General features: G+C 52.3%; 1 protein-coding gene across 1 annotated transcript in view; it reads left to right on the top strand.

Moving 5' to 3' along the window:
- Positions 1-8,320: 8,320 nt before the first annotated feature.
- The window catches only part of LOC142922902 (uncharacterized), a gene marked incomplete at its 3' end in the record, with an annotated part of 47,364 nt that continues 32,808 nt past the window's right edge, over positions 8,321-22,876 (top strand). Inside the window, exons 1-3 of the mRNA XM_076063845.1 lie at positions 8,321-8,421; positions 13,914-14,016; positions 19,787-21,044. Coding sequence (XP_075919960.1) covers positions 8,353-8,421; positions 13,914-14,016; positions 19,787-21,044 — 1,430 coding nt within the window. The remainder of the gene's footprint in view (positions 8,422-13,913; positions 14,017-19,786; positions 21,045-22,876) is intronic.

Here is a 22,876-nt window from a genome sequence, read left to right as displayed (position 1 = left end):
GGGGAACTTTGTCTGTGTGTGTCTAACACTGCACTTGCCCCTACAGTCCTTGCTAGAGACTACCTGGGGGAGCTTTGTCTGTGTGTGTCTAACACTGCACTTGCCCCTACAGCCCTGCTAGAGGCTACCTGGGGGAGCGTTGTCTGTGTGTGTCTAACACTGCACTTGCCCCTACAGCCCTGCTAGAGGCTACCTGCGGTAGCTTTGTCTGTGTGTGTCTAACTGCACTTGCCCCTGCAGCCCCTGCTAGAGGCTACCTGGGGGAGCTTTGTCTGTGTGTGTCTAACACTGCACTTGCCCCTACAGCCCTGCTAGAGGCTACCTGCAGTAGCTTTGTCTGTGTGTGTCTAACTGCACTTGCCCCTGCAGCCCCTGCTAGAGGCTACCTGGGGGAGCTTTGTCTGTGTGTGTCTAACACTGCACTTGCCCCTACAGCCCTGCTAGAGGCTACCTGGGGGAGCTTTGTCTGTGTGTCTAACACTGCACTTGCCCCTACAGCCCTGCTAGAGGCTACCTGCGGTAGCTTTGTCTGTGTGTGTCTAACTGCACTTGCCCCTGCAGCCCCTGCTAGAGGCTACCTGGGGGAGCTTTGTCTGTGTGTGTCTAACACTGCACTTGCCCCTACAGCCCTGCTAGAGGCTACCTGCAGTAGCTTTGTCTGTGTGTGTCTAACTGCACTTGCCCCTGCAGCCCCTGCTAGAGGCTACCTGGGGGAGCTTTGTCTGTGTGTGTCTAACACTGCACTTGCCCCTGCAGCCCTGCTAGAGGCTACCTGGGGGAGCTTTGTCTGTGTGTCTAACACAGCACTTGCCCCTACAGCCCTGCTAGAGGCTACCTGGGGTAGCTTTGTCTGTGTGTGTCTAACACTGCACTTGCCCCTACAGCCCTGCTAGAGGCTACCTGGGGGAGCTTTGTCTGTGTCTCTAACTGCACTTGCCCCTGCTAGAGGCTACCTGGGGGAGCTTTGTCTGTGTGTGTCTAACACTGCACTTGCCCCTACAGCCCTGCTAGAGGCTACCTGGGGGAGCTTTGTCTGTGTCCTGCTTGTGTCTGTGTGTGTGTGCACCTTGTGCCAGGCTATGTGCACCATATGCACCTTGTACAAGGGGCACATGGTGCACATAGCCTGGCACAAGCGTCGTGACGTCACCGCCACTTAGTGGCGAATGGCGGTTGTTGTTGTGTGTGTGTATGTGTGTCTGTGTGTGTGTGTCTGTGTGTGTGTCTGTGTGTGAGTCTGTGTGTGTGTATCACTGTGTGTCTGTGTGTGTGTTCTTTGTGTGTGTCTGTGCGTATGTCTGTGTGTGTGTTCTGTGTGTGTGTTTATGTCTGTGTGTGTATGTCTGTGTGTGTGTGTTCTGTGTGTGTGTTTATGTCTGTGTGTGTGTATGTCTGTATGTGTTCTGTGTGTGTGTTTATGTCTGTGTGTGTGTCTCACTGTGTGTCTGTGTGTGTGTTCTTTGTGTGTGTCTGTGCGTATGTCTGTGTGTGTGTTCTGTGTGTGTGTTTATGTCTGTGTGTGTATGTCTGTGTGTGTGTGTTCTGTGTGTGTGTTTATGTCTGTGTGTGTGTATGTCTGTATGTGTTCTGTGTGTGTGTTTATGTCTGTGTGTGTGTCTGTGTGTGTCTGTGTGTGTATGTCTGTGTATCACTGTGTGTGTGTGTCTGTGTGTGTGTTCTTTGTGTGTGTCTGTGTGTATGTCTGTGTGTGTGTGTTCTGTGTGTGTATGTCTGTGTGTGTGTTCTGTGTGTGTGTATGTCTGTGTGTGTGTTACTGTGTGTGTGTGTAGCGGTAGTGTAGCGGTTAGCGCTACGCTGCGCTATGAACCTGGCGACCCGGGTTCGATTCCCGCTCACGGCCAACACCAGTGACGATTATCTGAACCGGTCCCGGGCCTCCCCTAGGTCGACTCAGCCTCAAATGAGTACCTGGTGCGGTGTGTAAACATCGCCACTGGGGAGACAAAGGCGGTCGGGCGTGGTGCTGGCCACCCACCCCCTCGTGTGCCGTTCCGGCCTTCATAGGTGCTCGCTAACAGCACTTGCCCCTACAGTCTGTTAAGGCTATATGGGGGATCTTTGTCTTTTTGTACTTTTCCCATCCACTCTGATGTGGATAATTAATGAGGGACGTTATGAAGGGGACTGCTGATTGGTCTTGTTGACGTTCTGTCACCCACTCACTCAGCCACTAACTCAACCATTCACCAACTCACTCAGCCACTCATTCAGCCACTCGCTCAACCACTCACTCACCCACCCACACAGCCACTCACTCCCTCACCCACCCACTCACTCAGGCACTCACTCAGCCACCCATTCACCCACTCACTCAGCCACTCACTCACCCGCTCACTCACTCACTCACCCACTCACCCACTCACTCACCCACTCACTCACTCACCCACTCACTCACCCACCCACTCACCCACCCATCCACTCACTCACTCACCCACTGACCCACTCACTCACTCACCCACTCACTCACTAATACAGACCCACAGAGAGCCATAGAGGGCCATAGAAACCCACACTCATAGAGACCCACACTCATAGAGACCCACACTCATAGAGACCCATACTCATAGAAACCCACACTCACAGAGACCCACACTCATAGAGACCCACACTCATAGATACCCACACTCACAGAGACCCATACTCATAGAGACCCACACTCACAGAGACCCACACTCATAGAAACCCATACTCATAGAGACCCATACTCATAGAAACCCACACTCATAGAGACCCACACTCATAGAGACCCATAGAGACCCATACTCATAGAGACCCATACTCATAGAGACCCATACTCATAGAAACCCACACTCATAGAGACCCACACTCATAGAGACCCATAGAGACCCATACTCATAGAGACCCATACTCATAGAGACCCACACTCATAGAGACCCACACTCATAGAGACCCATAGAGACCCATACTCATAGAGACCCACACTCACAGAGACCCACACTCACAGAGACCCACACTCACAGAGACCCACACTCATAGAGACCCATAGACACCCACTCTCATAGAGACCCATAGAGACCCACACTCATAGAGACCCATACTCATAGAGACCCATAGAGACCCACACTTATAGAGACCCATAGAGACCCATACTCATAGAGACCCACACTCATAGAGACCCATAGAGACCCACACTCATAGAGACCCATAGAGACCCATAGAGACCCACTCTCATAGAGACCTATAGAGACCCACACTCATAGAGACCCATACTCATAGAGACCCACACTCATAGAGACCCACTCTCATAGAGACCCATAGAGACCCATACTCATAGAGACCCACACTCATAGAGACCCACACTCATAGAGACCCATAGAGACCCACACTCATAGAGACCCACACTCACAGAGACCCATACTCATAGAGACCCATACTCATAGAGACCCATAGAGACCCACACTCATAGAGACCCACACTCATAGAGACCCACACTCATAGAGACCCACACTCATAGAGACCCATACTCATAGAGACCCACACTCATAGAGACCCATAGAGACCCACTCTCATAGAGACCCATAGAGACCCATACTCATAGAGACCCACACTCATAGAGACCCACACTCATAGAGACCCATACTCATAGAGACCCACACTCATAGAGACCCATAGAGACCCACACTCATAGAGACCCATAGAGACCCATAGAGACCCACTCTCATAGAGACCCACACTCATAGAGACCCATACTCATAGAGACCCACACTCATAGAGACCCATAGAGACCCATACTCATAGAGACCCATACTCATAGAGACCCATACTCATAGAGACCCATAGAGACCCACACTCATAGAGACCCACACTCATAGAAACCCATACTCATAGAGACCCATACTCATAGAGACCCATACTCATAGAGACCCATAGAGACCCACACTCATAGAGACCCACACTCATAGAAACCCATACTCATAGAGACCCATACTCATAGAGACCCATACTCATAGAGACCCATAGAGACCCATACTCATAGAGACCCACACTCACAGAGACCCACACTCATAGAAACCCATACTCATAGAGACCCATACTCATAGAAACCCACACTCATAGAGACCCACACTCATAGAGACCCATAGAGACCCATACTCATAGAGACCCATACTCATAGAGACCCATACTCATAGAAACCCACACTCATAGAGACCCACACTCATAGAGACCCATAGAGACCCATACTCATAGAGACCCATACTCATAGAGACCCACACTCATAGAGACCCACACTCATAGAGACCCATAGAGACCCACACTCACAGAGACCCACACTCACAGAGACCCACACTCACAGAGACCCACACTCATAGAGACCCATAGACACCCACTCTCATAGAGACCCATAGAGACCCACACTCATAGAGACCCATACTCATAGAGACCCATAGAGACCCACACTTATAGAGACCCATAGAGACCCATACTCATAGAGACCCACACTCATAGAGACCCATAGAGACCCACACTCATAGAGACCCATAGAGACCCATAGAGACCCACTCTCATAGAGACCCATAGAGACCCACACTCATAGAGACCCATACTCATAGAGACCCACACTCATAGAGACCCACTCTCATAGAGACCCATAGAGACCCATACTCATAGAGACCCACACTCATAGAGACCCACACTCATAGAGACCCATAGAGACCCACACTCATAGAGACCCACACTCACAGAGACCCATACTCATAGAGACCCATACTCATAGAGACCCATAGAGACCCACACTCATAGAGACCCACACTCATAGAGACCCACACTCATAGAGACCCACACTCATAGAGACCCATACTCATAGAGACCCACACTCATAGAGACCCATAGAGACCCACTCTCATAGAGACCCATAGAGACCCATACTCATAGAGACCCACACTCATAGAGACCCACACTCATAGAGACCCATACTCATAGAGACCCACACTCATAGAGACCCATAGAGACCCACACTCATAGAGACCCATAGAGACCCATAGAGACCCACTCTCATAGAGACCCACACTCATAGAGACCCATACTCATAGAGACCCACACTCATAGAGACCCATAGAGACCCATACTCATAGAGACCCATACTCATAGAGACCCATACTCATAGAGACCCATAGAGACCCACACTCATAGAGACCCACACTCATAGAAACCCATACTCATAGAGACCCATACTCATAGAGACCCATACTCATAGAGACCCATAGAGACCCACACTCATAGAGACCCACACTCATAGAAACCCATACTCATAGAGACCCATACTCATAGAGACCCATACTCATAGAGACCCATAGAGACCCATACTCATAGAGACCCATACTCATAGAGACCCATAGAGACCCATACTTATAGAGACCCATAGAGACCCATACTCATAGAGACCCACACTCATAGAGACCCATAGAGACCCATAGAGACCCACTCTCATAGAGACCCATAGAGACCCACACTCATAGAGACCCATACTCATAGAGACCCACACTCATAGAGACCCACTCTCATAGAGACCCATAGAGACCCATACTCATAGAGACCCACACTCATAGAGACCCACACTCATAGAGACCCATAGAGACCCACACTCATAGAGACCCACACTCATAGAAACCCATACTCATAGAGACCCATACTCATAGAGACCCATACTCATAGAGACCCATAGAGACCCACACTCATAGAGACCCACACTCATAGAGACCCACACTCATAGAGACCCACACTCATAGAGACCCATAGAGACCCATATTCATAGAGACCCACACTCACAGAGACCCACACTCATAGAGACCCACACTCACAGAGACCCACACTCATAGAGACCCATAGACACCCACTCTCATAGAGACCCATAGAGACCCACACTCATAGAGACCCACACTCACAGAGACCCACACTCACAGAGACCCACACTCATAGAGACCCATAGACACCCACTCTCATAGAGACCCATAGAGACCCACACTCATAGAGACCCATAGAGACCCACTCTCATAGAGACCCATAGAGACCCACACTCATAGAGACCCATAGAGACCCATACTCATAGAGACCCACACTCATAGAGACCCACACTCATAGAGACCCATAGAGACCCACACTCATAGAGACCCATAGAGACCCACTCTCATAGAGACCCATAGAGACCCATACTCATAGAGACCCACACTCATAGAGACCCACACTCATAGAGACCCACACTCATAGAGACCCATAGAGACCCATACTCATAGAGACCCATAGAGACCCATACTCTTAGAGACCCATACTCATAGAGACCCATAGAGACCCACACTCATAGAGACCCATAGAAACCCACACTCACAGAGACCCATAGAGACCCATACTCATAGAGACCCATACTCATAGAGACCCACACTCATAGAGACCCATAGAAACCCACACTCACAGAGACCCATAGAGACCCATACTCATAGAGACCCATACTCATAGAGACCCATACTCATAGAGACCCACACTCACAGAGACCCACACTCACAGAGACCCACACTCACAGAGACCCATAGACACCCACTCTCATAGAGACCCATAGAGACCCACACTCATAGAGACCCATACTCATAGAGACCCATAGAGACCCACACTCACAGAGACCCACACTCATAGAGACCCATAGAGACCCACACTCACAGAGACCCACACTCACAAAGACCCACACTCACAGAGACCCATAGAAACCCACACTCACAGAGACCCATACTCATAGAGACCCATAGAGACCCACACTCACAGAGACCCACACTCACAGAGACCCACACTCATAGAGACCCATACTCATAGAGACCCATAGAGACCCACACTCATAGAGACCCACACTCATAGAGACCCATACTCATAGAGACGCATAGAGACCCACACTCACAGAGACCCACACTCATACAGACCCATAGAGACCCACACTCATAGAGACCCACACTCACAGAGACCCACACTCATAGAGACCCACACTCACAGAGACCCACACTCATAGAGACCCATACTCATAGAGACGCATAGAGACCCACACTCACAGAGACCCACACTCATAGAGACCCATAGAGACCCACACTCACAGAGACCCACACTCACAGAGACCCTGCTAACTATGTTAGCAGGTGTAAGACCCCATTAGCTCCGTGTATGTAGTAGTACTAGGTGCACCTAGCCTGCCACACACTGTGTGTGTATATGTAGTAGTGCTAGGTGAACCTAGCCTGGCACACACACACAATGTTTGTGTGTGTGTACATGTAGTTGTGCTAGGTGCACCTAGCCTGGCACCCTGTGTGTGTGTGTGTCTCAATAGAAGGCGCTGGATGCAGTGAAGGTTCTGATTTGGAGCTCGTGAGTGAGCAGTATCCTTGTTGTTTCTGGCTGAGTCGACCTGAACGTGGGACGGTCCATCTTGCACATCGCCAACTTACGCACTCCACACACCCACCCACACGGTCATCGTGAACCCCACCCACCCACACGGCCATCGTCAACCCACCCACACGACTATCGTGAACCCCACCCACCCACTCCACCCACCCACACGGCCATCGTCAACCCACCCACCCACACGGACATCGTGAACCCCACCCACCCACTCCACCCACCCACACGGCCATCGTCAACCCACCCACCCACACGGACATCGTGAACCCCACCCACCCACTCCACCCACCCACACGGCCACCGTGAACCCCACCCACCCACACGGCCACCGTGAACCCCACCCACCCACTCCACCCACCCACACGGCCACCGTGAACCCCACCCACCCACCCACACGGCCACCGTGAACCCCACTCCACCCACTCCACCCACCCACCCACTCCACCCACCCACCTGGCCACCGTGAACCCCACCCACCCACCCCACCCACCCACCCACTTGGCCACCGTGACCCCCACTCCACCCACCCACCCACCCACCCCACCCACCCACCCACCTGGCCACCGTGACCCCCACTCCACCCACCCACCCACCCCACCCACCCACCCACCTGGCCACCGTGAACCCCACTCCACCCACTCCACCCACCCACCCCACCCACCCACCCACCTGGCCACCGTGACCCCCACTCCACCCACTCCACCCACTCCACCCACCCACTCCACCCACCCACCTGCCCACCGTGACCCTTGACGCTGGCTGTGTGGGCGGGTGCTGTGCTTCCCGTGCGGTCGCCGTGGCAACCTCGTGGCCGTGGGGGCGGGGGGTGGTGAGGGGGGGGGTGAGGGGGGGGGTGAGGGGGGGGGTGAGGGGGGGGGTGAGGGGGGGGGTGAGGGGGGGGTGGCGGTGGCAGTGGGGGGCCGCGTGCTGCTGATGAGGCCTGGCACGGACGAAGTCCGCCTCACCCCCTCCTCACCCGGCCGGGGGGTGAGCGCCATCGCGGTGAGTGCAGTCACCCACACAGTCACCCACACAGTCACCCACACAGTCAACCACACAGTCAACCACTCACTCAGTCACCCACACAGTCACCCACACAGTCACCCACTAAGTCACCCACACAGTCAACCACTCAGTCAACCACTCACTCAGTCACCCACTCAGTCAGTCACTCACCCACTCACTCACTCAGTCAACCACTCACCCACTCAGTCAACCACTCAGTCAACCACTCAGTCAACCACTCAGTCAACCACACAGTCACCCACTCAGTCAACCACTCACCCACACACTCACCCACACACTCACCCACTCACCCACACACTCACCCACTCACCCACACACTCACCCACTCACCCACACACTCACCCACACACTCACCCACACACTCACCCACTCACCCACACACTCACCCACTCAGTCAACCACTCAGTCAACCACTCAGTCAACCACTCACCCACTCAGTCAACCACTCACCCACACACTCACCCACACACTCACCCACACACTCACCCACACACTCACCCACTCAGTCAACCACTCAGTCAACCACTCAGTCAACCACTCACCCACTCAGTCAACCACTCACCCACACACTCACCCACACACTCACCCACACACTCACCACTCAGTCAACCACTCACCCACACACTCACACTCACCCACACACTCACCCACTCACCCACACACTCACCCACACACTCACCCACACACTCACCCACTCAGTCAACCACTCAGTCAACCACTCAGTCAACCACTCAGTCAACCACACACTCACCCACTCACCCACACACTCACCCACACACTCACCCACACACTCACCCACACACTCACCCACACACTCACCCACTCACCCACACACTCACCCACACACTCACCCACTCACCCACACACTCACCCACACACTCACACACTCACCCACACACTCACCCACACACTCAGTCAACCACTCACCCACTCAGTCAACCACTCAGTCAACCACTCAGTCAACCACTCAGTCAACCACTCACTCAGTCAACCACTCAGTCAACCACTCAGTCAACCACTCACCCACTCAGTCAACCACTCAGTCAACCACTCAGTCACCCACTCACCCACTCAGTCAACCACTCAGTCAACCACTCACCCACTCACCCACACACTCACCCACTCAGTCAACCACTCACCCACACACTCACCCACTCAGTCAACCACTCAGTCAACCACTCACCCACTCAGTCAACCACTCACCCACACACTCACCCACTCAGTCAACCACTCAGTCAACCACTCAACCACTCAGTCAACCACTCAGTCAACCACTCAGTCAACCACTCACCCACTCAGTCAACCACTCAGTCAACCACTCAGTCAACCACTCACCCACACACTCACCCACTCAGTCAACCACTCACCCACTCACCCACACACTCAGTCAACCACTCACCCACTCACCCACACACTCAGTCAACCACTCAGTCAACCACTCACCCACTCAGTCAACCACTCACCCACACAATCACCCACACACTCAGTCAACCACTCACCCACTCAGTCAACCACTCAGTCAACCACTCACCCACTCAGTCAACCACTCAGTCAACCACTCACCCACACACTCACCCACACACTCACCCACTCAGTCAACCACTCAGTCAACCACTCAGTCAACCACTCACCCACACACTCACCCACACACTCAGTCAACCACTCACCCACTCAGTCAACCACTCAGTCAACCACTCACCCACACACTCACCCACACAGTCAACCACTCAGTCAACCACTCACCCACTCAGTCAACCACTCAGTCAACCACTCACCCACACACTCACCCACACACTCACCCACTCAGTCAACCACTCAGTCAACCACTCAGTCAACCACTCAGTCAACCACTCACCCACACACTCACCCACTCACCCACACACTCACCCACTCACCCACTCACTCACTCACCCACCCACTCACTCACCCACTCACTCACTCAGTCAACCACTCACCCACTCACTCACCCACTCACTCACCCACCCACTCACTCACCCAATCACTCACCCACCCACTCACCCACTCACCCACTCACCCACCCACTCACTCACCCACCCACTCACTCACCCACTCACCCACCCATCCACTCACCCACCCACCCACTCACCCATCCACCCACCCACTCACCCACCCACTGATGGGGGCATAAGTAACCACAATCACCACTCCTCGCCTCCGGTTATTGCGAAGGCGAGCCCAAAGTAGTGGCTTACAGCTTCCCACACCTCACCGCCACGCTCCCAGGCCCCCTTCATTCTTTTATTCAGAAGAAGAGCCACTCGCTGTTGTTTGGTAGTCTCCTGCCCCGAGTAGAGGACTGTCCACCCCTCATGGTGGCAGGAGCCAGAGCCGGTCCACAGGCGGTACCGGTCCAGCTCCCGACAGAGGAGTGGCAGCCTCTCCTCCGCAGTGAGCGTTCGAACATTCCACGTGGCCACACGAAGTGGTTTTTCGTTGTTTCTGGAGGAACCCCGAGGGTAGAGATTCAGTCTCCTGGCTCCGCCAATTGGGGTTTGGCAAGGAGACGTCATAGACGCCTGGCCCCCCGGGGCCTCCGGGGTAGGGGTTGTTTTTGCCTCAAACACACAGACAACAACAACAACCGTCATTCGCCACTAAGTGGCGGTGACGTCACCACGACGCTTGTGCCAGGCTACGTGCACCCTGACGCCACGTGAAGTGTCGAACGCCCGCTGGCAGGAGGTCACGGGGCAGACCCAGGTGCCACGGGTCGACTGACTGAGATGGCTGGCTGATGCACCACCTGTGCCCCCTACTGTGCCAACCTGCTGTGCTTTAGCCACCCGGCGCTCCACTCGTTGTTCTGAGCGTCGCTCCTCCGCCCTCCGTTGTTGTTGAAGGGCGACTACCTCCAACTGCCCAGTAGCATCCTTCACGAGCCTCCTCCACAGAGGCCGATCTTGACACCGCTGGTACCAGTCATCGGCAATTCCACTCAGCTCCACGTCCTCCTGTACCACATCACGCCGTTTAGCCCCCTCGATCCGGACGAACAAAAGCTGTTTAGGCATGCGGTGGCTGGGCATGCGGGCTACATGACCCAGCCATCGCAGCCTTGCCTGCCGGAGGAGCTCACCAATGGGACCCTGCCCAGATCTTTCAAGGATTTGTGAGCTCCTCACACAATCCAGTCTGGTTAAACCCAGGAAGGATCGTAGGCAGGCCAGCCTAAATGTTTCTAACCGGCGAAGATGTTTCATTAGAAGGGAGGGAATGACTGTGGCCGAGAAGACCTGAAGCTTAGTGCGGAGCGACAGACCAGGTAGCTTCCACACAGCGTTACGCAACCAATGAAAAGATATTGCCGCTCGACTGATCCGGAGTGAGACCTCTGCTGTTAAACTGGAGCCGGTCATAAGCACACTGCCCAGGTATGGGAAACTCTCCACTCTCTCCACAACTGCCCCCTCACCGATTGGGAGTTGTGGGGGTGGAGTGTCCGATGCTACAAAATACCCAGGCAGGTGCTTAGTTTTGGTGGGGCTGATGGTAAGGCCCCATCTCTTAGTGGCACGCTCCAGTCTCAGCAGCAGCGTCTCCAACTCCTCCTCTGAATGATCAGCTATGGCCAAATCATCAGAATACATATCGTGGTTGAGCAATAGGGAGCCATCCCTTGACCGCACCCAGGCATCGATCAGCCTCCCATTATATCTGTACCAAATGGAAATTCCCCTGGTACAGCTATTGAAGGCTTCACGAACTACGTGGTCAAAATAGATGTTAAATAATGGGGGAGCCAGAGGACATCCCTGTCGCACCCCAAGGTGTACAGGGAATGGCTCTGACTCCCGTCCACGTAGTTTTACCTGGGCCCGCTCACCATCATGAAGGTCCTTAATGATCATGAGCAGAGGGTCAGGGACTCCGAAAGCACGAAGAACAACCCAGAGCCCAGGCCTACTGATGGTATCATAGGCCTTGACCAGGTCAATAAAGCAGAGATGTAGGTCTTGTTGGAATTCCCTACATTTCTGCCGTAGCAGACGGACAGAAAATATGGCATCTGTGCAGGACCGCCCTTTCCTGAAACCGCATTGGGGCTCCGCAAGCCTCTCCTCAGCATGCCTAGCAAGGCGATGTTGAATAATCCATGCCAGGACCTTTCCCGGCACACTGAGGAGTGAGATGCCCCTGTAGTTACAGTCTGTGCGGTCCCCCTTCTTAAAGAGGGGGACCACCAGGGCATCCTTCCAATCCTGCGGAACCCGTCCAGTGGTCCAGACTGTTGTTATGATGTAATGTAGGGCAGTCTGTGCACAAACGCCACCCTCCCTCAGCATTTCATTTGGGAGATCATCTCTGCCCGGTGCCTTTCCTGGTCTCAGACTCCGGATCGCCTTCAGTACTTCCTCAACAGATGGCACCTCAGCGAGCCACTCACAGGGGGTGACTTCTTCCAATATTTGAGGCACCGCAGCCTCAGCAGGGTCATCCCCACTTTGTGCCACGATGTTTTCCTGGCTGAGGGATTTCCCCTCCCCCAGGACCTCACAGAAATGCTCAGCAAATCTGCAAACCTGTTCCTGGGGGTCGGAGATTGGATCACACAGACACACACACAGACACACATAGACAACAACAACAACCGCCATTCGCCACTAAGTGGCGGTGACGTCACCACGACGCTTGTGCCAGGCTATGTGCACCTTGAGGCCACGTGAAGTGTCGAACGCCCGCTGGCAGGAGGTCACGGGGCAGACCCAGGTGCCACGGGTCGACTGAGATGACACGCACACACAGACACAGACACACACAGACACACACACACAGGGACACACAGACACACACATACACACACAGACACACACACATACACACACAGACACACACATACACACACAGACACACACACACACAGACACACACAGTCACACACACAGACACACACACAGACAGACACACACACACAGACACACACAGACACACACACACAGACACACACAGACACACACAGACACACACACACAGACACACACAGACACACACACACAGACACACACACACACAGACACACACAGACACACACACAGACACACACACACATGGAAACACACACACAGACACACACACACAGACACACACACACAGACACACACAGACACACACAGACACACACACACACAGACACACACACAGACAGACACACACACAGATACACACACACAGACACAGACAAACAGACACACACAGACACACAGACACAGACACACAGACACACACACACAGACACACACACAGTCACACACACACACAGACACACACACACAGACACACACACAGACACACACACAGACACACACAGACACACACAGACACACACACACAGACACACACACAGTCACACACACACAGACACACACACACAGACACAGACACACACACAGACACACACAAAGATGACCGCACGACTAACCAGGGCTGCCCGTGGGTTCCGTGCCGCCCAGGTGGACTCCAGCCACAGGTACCTGGCTGTGGCTGAGTGCGGAGTGGAGCCCCGGGTGGTGATCTACAAAGTGTCCTCACTGCAGCCTCACCGCTGCCTTACTGGTGAGGCCTGACCCCTCACCGTGACCTCACTCACTCACACACTCACTCACTCACTCATACACTCACTCACTCACTCATACACTCACTCACTCATACACTCACTCACTCACTCATACACTCACTCACTCATACACTCACTCACTCATACACTCACTCACACACTCACTCACTCATACACTCACTCACTCATACACTCACTCATACACTCACTCACTCACTCATACACTCACTCACACACTCACTCACACACTCACTCACTCATACACTCACTCACACACTCATACACTCACTCATACACTCATACACTCACTCATACACACACTCACTCATACACTCACTCACTCACACACTCATACACTCACTCACTCATACACTCACCACTCATACACTTACTCACTCATACACTCATACACTCACTCACTCACTCATACACTCACTCATACACTCACTCACTCATACACTCACACACTCATACACTCACTCATACACTCACTCATACACTCACTCATACACTCACTCATACACTCACTCACACACTCACTCACACACTCATACACTCACTCACTCATACACTCACTCATACACTCACTCACTCATACACTCACTCACTCACTCATACACTTACTCACTCATACACTCACTCACTCATACACTCACTCACTCATACACTCACTCACTCATACACTCACTCATACACTCACTCATACACTCACTCACTCATACATTCACTCATACACTCACTCATACACTCACTCACTCATACACTCACTCACTCACTCATACACTCACTCACTCATACACTCACTCACTCACTCATACACTCACTCATACACTCACTCATACACTCACTCATACACTCACTCACTCATACACTCACTCATACACTCACTCACTCATACACTCACTCACACACTCACTCACTCATACACTCACTCACTCATACACTCACTCACTCATACACTCACTCACTCATACACTCACTCACTCATACACTCACTCATACACTCACTCATACACTCACTCATATACTCACTCACTCATACACTCACTCATACACTCACTCACTCATACACTCACTCATACACTCACTCACTCATACACTCACTCATACACTCACTCACTCATACACTCACTCACTCATACACTCACTCACTCATACACTCACTCACTCATACACTCACTCACTCATACACTCACTCATACACTCACTCACACACTCACTCATACACTCACTCATACACTCACTCATACACTCATACACTCACTCACTCATACACTCATACACTCACTCACTCACTCATACACTCATACACTCACTCACTCACTCATACACTCATACACTCACTCACTCATACACTCATACACTCACTCACTCACTCATACACTCATACACTCACTCACTCACTCATACACTCACTCATACACTCACTCACTCATACACTCATACACTCACTCACTCACTCATACACTCACTCATACACTCACTCACTCATACACTCACTCACACACTCATACACTCACTCATACACTCACTCACTCATACACTCACTCATACACTCATACACTCACTCATACACTCACTCATACACTCACTCACTCACTCACTCATACACTCACTCACTCATACACTCACTCACTCACTCATACACTCACTCATACACTCACTCATACACTCACTCACTCATACACTCACTCACTCATACACTCACACACTCATACACTTACTCATACACTCACTCACACACTCACTCACTCACACATACACTCACTCACTCATACACTCACTCATACACTCACTCACTCATACACTCACTCATACACTCACTCACTCATACACTCATACACTCACTCACTCACTCATACACTCACTCATACACTCACTCATACACAATCACTCATACACTCACTCACTCATACACTCACTCATACACTCACTCATACACTCACTCATACACTCACGCATACACTCACTCACTCATACACTCACACATACACTCACTCATACACTCACTCACTCATACACTCACTCACTCCCTCACTCACTCATACACTTACTCACTCATACACTCACTCACACACTCATACACTCACTCACTCACTCATACACTCACTCACTCAAACACTCACTCACTCATACACTCACTCACACACTCACTCACTCATACACTCACTCACTCATACACTCACTCACTCATACACTCACTCATACACTCACTCACTCACACATTCACTCACTCATACATTCACTCACTCACAGACTCATATACTCACTCACTCATAAACTCACTTATACACTCACTCACTCATACACTCACTCATACACTTACTCACTCACACACTCACTCACTCATACACTCACTCACTCATACACTCACTCACTCATACACTCACTCATACAGTGAGGGAAAAAAGTACTTGATCCCCTGCTGATCTTGTACGTTTGCCCACTGCCAAAGAAATGATCAGTCTATAATTTTAATGGTAGGTTTATTTGAACAGTGAGGGACAGAATAACAACAAGAAAATCCAGAAAAACGCATGTCAAAAATGTTATAAATTGATTTGCATTTTAATGAGGGAAATAAGTATTTGACCCCCTCTCAATCAGAAAGATTTCTGGCTCCCAGGTGTCTTTTATACAGGTAGCGAGCTGAGATTAGGAGCACACTCTTAAAGGGAGTGCTCCTAATCTCAGCTTGTTACCTGTTTAAAAGACACCTGTCCACAGAAGCAATCTATCAATCAGATTCCAAACTCTCCACCGTGGCCAAGACCAAAGAGCTCTCCAAGGATGTCAGGGACAAGATTGTAGACCTACACAAGGCTGGAATGGGCTACAAGGCCATTGCCAAGCAGCTTGGTGAGAAGGTGACAACATTTTTGATTTAAAGCTTTCGTGACTGCAGTAATTCATATTCTTAGTTTTTTCGGTAAAGTCACGTTGAAGAGAAACAACAAAATAACAAAATATATATATAAAATATATATATAATATATATATTTTGTTATTTTGTTGTTTCTCTTCAACGTGACTTTACCGAAAAAACTAAGAATAAGGTGACAACAGTTGGTGCGATTATTCGCAAATGGAAGAAACACAAAAGAACTGTCAATCTCCCTCGGCCTGGGGCTCCATGCAAGATCTCGCCTCGTGGAGTTGCAATGATCGTGAGAACGGTGAGGAATCAGCCCGGAACGACACGGGAGGATCTTGCCAATGATCTCAAGGCAGCTGGGACCACAGTCACCAAGAAAACAATTGGTGACACACTACGCCGTGAAGGACTGAAATCCTGCAGCGCCCGCAAGATCCTCCTGCTCAAGAAAGCACCAATACATGCCCGTCTGAAGTTTCCCAATGAACATCTGAATGATTCAGAGGACAACTGGGTGAAAATGTTGTGGTCAGATGAGACCAAAATGGAGCTCTTTGGCATCAACTCAACTCGCCGTGTTTGGAGGAGGAGGAATGGCTGCCTATGACCCCAAGAACACCATCCCCCACCGTCAAACATGGAGGTGGAAACATTATGCTTTGGGGGTGTTTTTCTGCTTAGGGGACAGGACAACTTCACCGCATCAAAGGGACGATGGACGGGGGCCATGTATCGTCAAATCTCGGGTGAGGACCTCCTTCCCTCAGCCAGGGGCATTGGAAATGGGTCCGTGGATGGGTATTCCAGCATGACAATGACCCCAAAACACACGGCCAAGGCAACAAAGGAGTGGCTCAAGAAGAAGCACATCAAGGTCCCGGAGTGGCCTAGCATAGTCTCCAGACCTTAATCCCGTAGACAAAAATCTGTGGAGGGAGCTGAAGGTTCGAGTTGCCAAACGTCAGCCTCGAAACCTTCACGACTTGGAGAAGATCTGCAAAGAGGAGTGGGACAAAATCCCTCCTGAGATGTGTTGCAAACCTGGTGGCCAACTACAACAAAACGTCTGACCTCTGTGATTGCCATCAAGGGTTTTGCCACCAAGTACTAAGTCGTCTTTTGCAGAGGGGGGTCAAATACTTATTTCCCTCATTGAAATGCAAATCAATTTGTAACATTTTTGACACGCGTTTTTCTGGATTTTGTTGTTGTTGTTATTCTGTCTCTCGCTGTTCAAATAAACCTACCGTTGAAATTATAGACTGATCATTTCTTTGTCAGTGGGCAAACGTACAAAATCAGCAGGGGATCAAATACTTATTTCTCTCACTGTACACTCACTCACACACTCACACACCGTCTCCCATGATACCGTCTCCCATGTAACTGTGGTGTGTGTCTCTGTGTGTCTGTGTGTGTGTCTCTGTGTGTGTGAGTGTGTCTGTGTGTCTGTGTGTGTGTCTGTGTGTGTGTGTCTCTGTGTGTGTGTGTCTGTGTGTGTTTGTGTATGTGTGTCTGTGTGTGTGTGTCTGTGTGTGTGTGTCTCTGTGTGTGTGTGTCTGTGTGTGTGTGTCTGTGTGTGTGTATGTGTGTGTGTGTCTGTGTGTGTGTGTCTGTCTGTGTGTCTGTGTCTCTGTGTGTGTGTCTGTGTGTGTCTCTGTGTGTGTGTGTCTGTGTGTGTTTGTGTATGTGTGTCTGTGTGTGTGTGTCTGTGTGTGTGTCTCTGTGTGTGTGTGTCTGTGTGTGTGTGTCTGTGTGTGTGTGTCTGTGTGTGTGTGTATGTGTGTGTGTGTGTGTCTGTGTGTGTGTGCCTGTGTGTGTGTGTCTGTGTGTGTGTCTGTGTGTGTGTGTCTGTGTGTGTGAGTGTGTGTGTGTGTGTGTGTCTGTGTGTGTGTGTCTCTGTGTGTGTCTGTGTGTGTCTGTGTGTGTGTCTGTGTGTCTGTGTGTGTGTCTGTGTATGTGTGTGTGTGACTGTGGTGTGTGTCTCTGTGTGTCTGTGTGTGTGTCTGTGTGTGTCTGTGTGTGTCTGTGTGTGTGTCTGTGTGTCTGTGTGTGTGTCTGTGTGTGTGTCTGTGTGTGTGTGTGTCTGTGTGTGTGTCTGTGTGTGTGTGTGTGTGTGTATGTGTGTGTGTGTATGTGTGTCTGTGTGTGTCTGTGTGTGTGTCTGTGTGTGTCTGTGTGTGTGTCTGTGTGTGTGTGTGTCTGTGTGTGTGTGTCTGTGTGTGTGTTTCGGTGTGTGTGTCTATGTGTGTGTTTCGGTGTGTGTGTCTGTGTGTCTGTGTGTGTGTATGTGTGTGTGTCTGTGTGTGTGTGTCTGTGTGTGTGTCTGTGTGTGTGTGTGTCTGTGTGTGTGTCTCTGGGTGTGTGTGTCTCTGTGTGTGTGTGTCTGTGTGTGTGTCTATGTGTGTGTTTCGGTGTGTGTGTCTGTGTGTGTGTGTGTCTGTGTGTGTCTGTGTGTGTGTCTGTGTGTGTGTCTCTGTTTGTGTCTCTGTGTATGTGTGTCTGTGTGTGTGTCTGTGTGTGTGTCTCTGTGTGTGTCTCTCTGTGTATGTCTCTGTGTATGCGTGTCTGTGTGTGTTTCGGTGTGTGTGTCTGTGTGTGTGTGTGTCTGTGTGTCTGTGTGTGTGTGTGTCTGTGTGTGTGTGTGTGTGTCTGTGTGTGTGTGTGTCTGTGTGTGTCTGTGTGTGTGTCTATCTGTGTCTGTGTGTGTGTGTGTCTGTGTGTGTGTGTGTCTGTGTGTGTCTGTGTGTGTGTGTGTCTGTGTGTCTGTGTGTGTCTGTGTGTGTGTCTATCTGTGTCTATGTGTGTGTGTGTCTGTGTGTCTGTGTGTGTGTCTGTGTGTGTCTGTGTCTGTGTGTGTGTCTGTGTGTGTGTCTGTGTGCTGCTGTCTGCAGGTGGAGCCCTGAGGGAGTTCACCTGCGTGGCGTTCGCACCCCCGGGCAGATTCGATGGTGGCGACGATGACGATGACAACGATGACAACGATGACGATGATGATGACGACGACAATGACGTTGGAGGTGTAGGAGGAGGTGGTGGAGGAGGTGGTGTAGATGGAGGAGGTGTAGATGGTGGTGGTGTAGATGGTGGTGTAGATGGTGGTGTAGCAGTAGGTGGTGGTGTAGATGGTGGTGTAGATGGTGGTGTAGCAGTAGGTGGTGGTGTAGCAGTAGGTGGTGGTGTAGATGGTGGTGTAGCAGTAGGTGGTGGTGTAGATGGTGGTGTAGATGGTGGTGTAGCAGTAGGTGGTGGTGTAGATGGTGGTGGTGTAGATGGTGGTAGCGGTGGTGGTAGCAGTGGTAGCGGTGGTGGTGTAGATGGTGGTGGTGTAGATGGTGGTGTAGATGGTGGTGTAGCAGTGGGTGGTGGTGTAGATGGTGGTGGCGTAGATGGTGGTAGCGGTGGTGGTAGCGGTGGTGGTGTAGATGGTGGTGTAGATGGTGGTGTAGATGGTGGTGTAGATGGTGGTGGTGTAGATGGTGGTGGTGTAGATGGTGGTGTAGATGGTGGTGTAGATGGTGGTGTAGATGGTGGTGGTGTAGATGGTGGTGGTGTAGATGGTGGTGTAGATGGTGGTAGTGGTGGTGGTAGCGGTGGTAGCGGTGGTGGTGTAGCAGTAGGTGGTGGTGTAGATGGTGGTGTAGCAGTGGCTGGTGGTGTAGATGGAGGAGTAGTAGAGGGTGGTAGCGGCAGTGGTGGTGGTGGTGGTAGCGGTGGTGGTAGTGGCGGTGTTGGTGGTAGCGGTGGTGGTAGTGGTGGTAGTGGCGGTGGTAGCGGTGGTGGTAGTGGCGGTGGTAGTGGTGGTGCCGGTGGTAGCGGTGGTGGTAGCGGTGGTGGTAGCGGTGTTGGTGGTGGTGGTGGTAGCGGTGGTGGTAGTGGCGGTGGTAGTGGTGGTGCCGGTGGTAGCGGTGGTGGTAGTGGCGGTGTTGGTGGTGGTGGCGGTGGTGGTAGTGGTGGTGGTAGTGGCGGTGGCGGTGCGGTGAGGCTGTTTGCGAGCGTGAGCGGCCAGCCCAACGCCACGCTCACCGTGTGGGACTGGCGCCGGCAGCTGCCGCTGCTCCGAGCGCCGGCCCATGGCCTGGGCACTCACAGCCTGCGCTTCCACGCGGAGTCGGCATGCAGACTCACCACGGCAGGGCCTGGCCACATCAAGTGAGGGTGGTGGTGGTGGTGGTGATGGTGGTGGTGGCGGTGGTTGTGGTGGTGGTGATGGTGGTGATGGTGGTGGCGGTGGTGGCGGTGGTGGTGGTGGTGGTGATGATGGTGGTGATGGTGGTGGTGGTGGTGATGGTGGTGATGGCGGTGGTTGTGGTGGTGGTGATGGTGATGGTGATGATGGTGGTGATGGTGGTGGTGGTGGTGGTGGTGGCGGTGGTGGTGGTGGTGGTGGTGGTGATGGTGGTGATGGTGGTGGTGGTGGTGGTGGTGATGATGGTGGTGATGGCGGTGGTTGTGGTGGTGGTGATGGTGGTGATGGTGGTGGTGGTGGTGGTGATGGTGGTGGTGGTGATGGTGGTGGTGGTGGTGGTGATGGCGGTGGTGGTGATGGTGGTGATGGTGGTGGTGGTGATGATGGTGGTGATGGCGGTGGTTGTGGCGGTGGTGGTGGTGGTGGTGGTGGTGATGATGGTGGTGATGGTGGTGGTGGTGGTGGTGGTGGTGATGATGGTGGTGATGGCGGTGGTTGTGGTGGTGGTGATGGTGGTGGTGGTGGTGGTGATAATGGTGGTGGTGGTGATGGTGATGGTGGTGGTGATGATGGCGGTGATGGTGGCGGTGGTGATGATGGTGGTGATGGCGGTGATGGTGGTGGTGGTGATGGTGGTGGTTGTGGTGATGTCTGGCAAAACAACCCCCTACCTCCTCGCGGTGCCGGACGGGCAACGCTGTCGTGGGCAGTGCCGTGGGGGGAGGGCCAATTTTGATTGGCCTTTCCCCTCGTGGCATCTGTAACCACCACAGAGGCCAAATGGGGGCTCTGGACGGGTGCGAGGGGCTGGTAACCCCTCCACCTTCAATTAATTACCACTAAACCACGAGTTTAACTGAAATATGTAACTAATAAGCTTGTGCCGGAGGCCCCGGGGGGCCAGGCGTCTATGACGTCTCCTGGCCAAACCCCAACTGGCGGAGCCAGGAGATTGAATACCTACCTTCGGGGCTCCTCCAGAAACAACGAAAAGCCACTACGGGTGGCCACGTGGAATGTTCGAACGCTCACTGCGGAGGAGAGGCTGCCACTCCTCTGTCGGGAGCTGGACCGGTACCGCCTGGATCTCTGTGGTATTCAGGAGGTCCGGTGGACCGGCTCTGGCTCCTGCCACCATGAGGGGTGGACAGTCCTCTACTCTGGGCAGGAAACTGCCAAACAGCAGGGAGTGGCTCTTCTTTTGAACAAAAGAATGAAGGGGGCGTGGGAGCGTGGCGGTGAGGTGTGGGAAGCTGTAAGCCCGAGGCTACTTTGGGCGCGCCTTCCCATCAACCGGAGGCGAGGAATTGTGGTCATGGTTACTTATGCCCCCACTGAAGATGAACATCCGTGGAAGGATGCAGGCAAAGCCGATGAGTCAGATGCCTTCTATGACCTCCTGTCACAGGTGCTAGCTAAAGTGGCTCCTCGGGATAGAGTCATCTTGTTGGGTGACTTCAATGCGCGATTTGGTCATGATGCTAGCATCTGGCCTGGAGTGAAGGCATGGGCCAGATCAGCTCAATAACAACGGCAGGAGTCTGCTAGATTTTTGTGCAGCTCATGGGCTTGTAATTACCAACGCGCTGTTCCGGCATCGGCGCATCCACACCACATCATGGATGCATGCCGGGTCCAAGCAAGACCATCTGCTGGACTACATAGTGACGGAACAGCGAATGCGAGCCCATGTCCTTGACACCAGGACCTACCGTGGAGCTGATCTGCCCACTGACCATCGACTAGTCATCTGTAAGATGTGCCTGCCATTCTTCCACTCCGGTGGTGGGTGTAC

Source organism: Petromyzon marinus, unplaced genomic scaffold (genome assembly GCF_048934315.1).
Source record: "Petromyzon marinus isolate PM22_M1 ecotype Great Lakes invasive population unplaced genomic scaffold, UKy_Petmar_22M1.pri1.0 PM_Scaffold_203, whole genome shotgun sequence".
In the NCBI taxonomy this organism is placed as follows: domain Eukaryota; kingdom Metazoa; phylum Chordata; class Hyperoartia; order Petromyzontiformes; family Petromyzontidae; genus Petromyzon; species Petromyzon marinus.
This window is presented reverse-complemented; position numbering and strand designations above follow the sequence as displayed.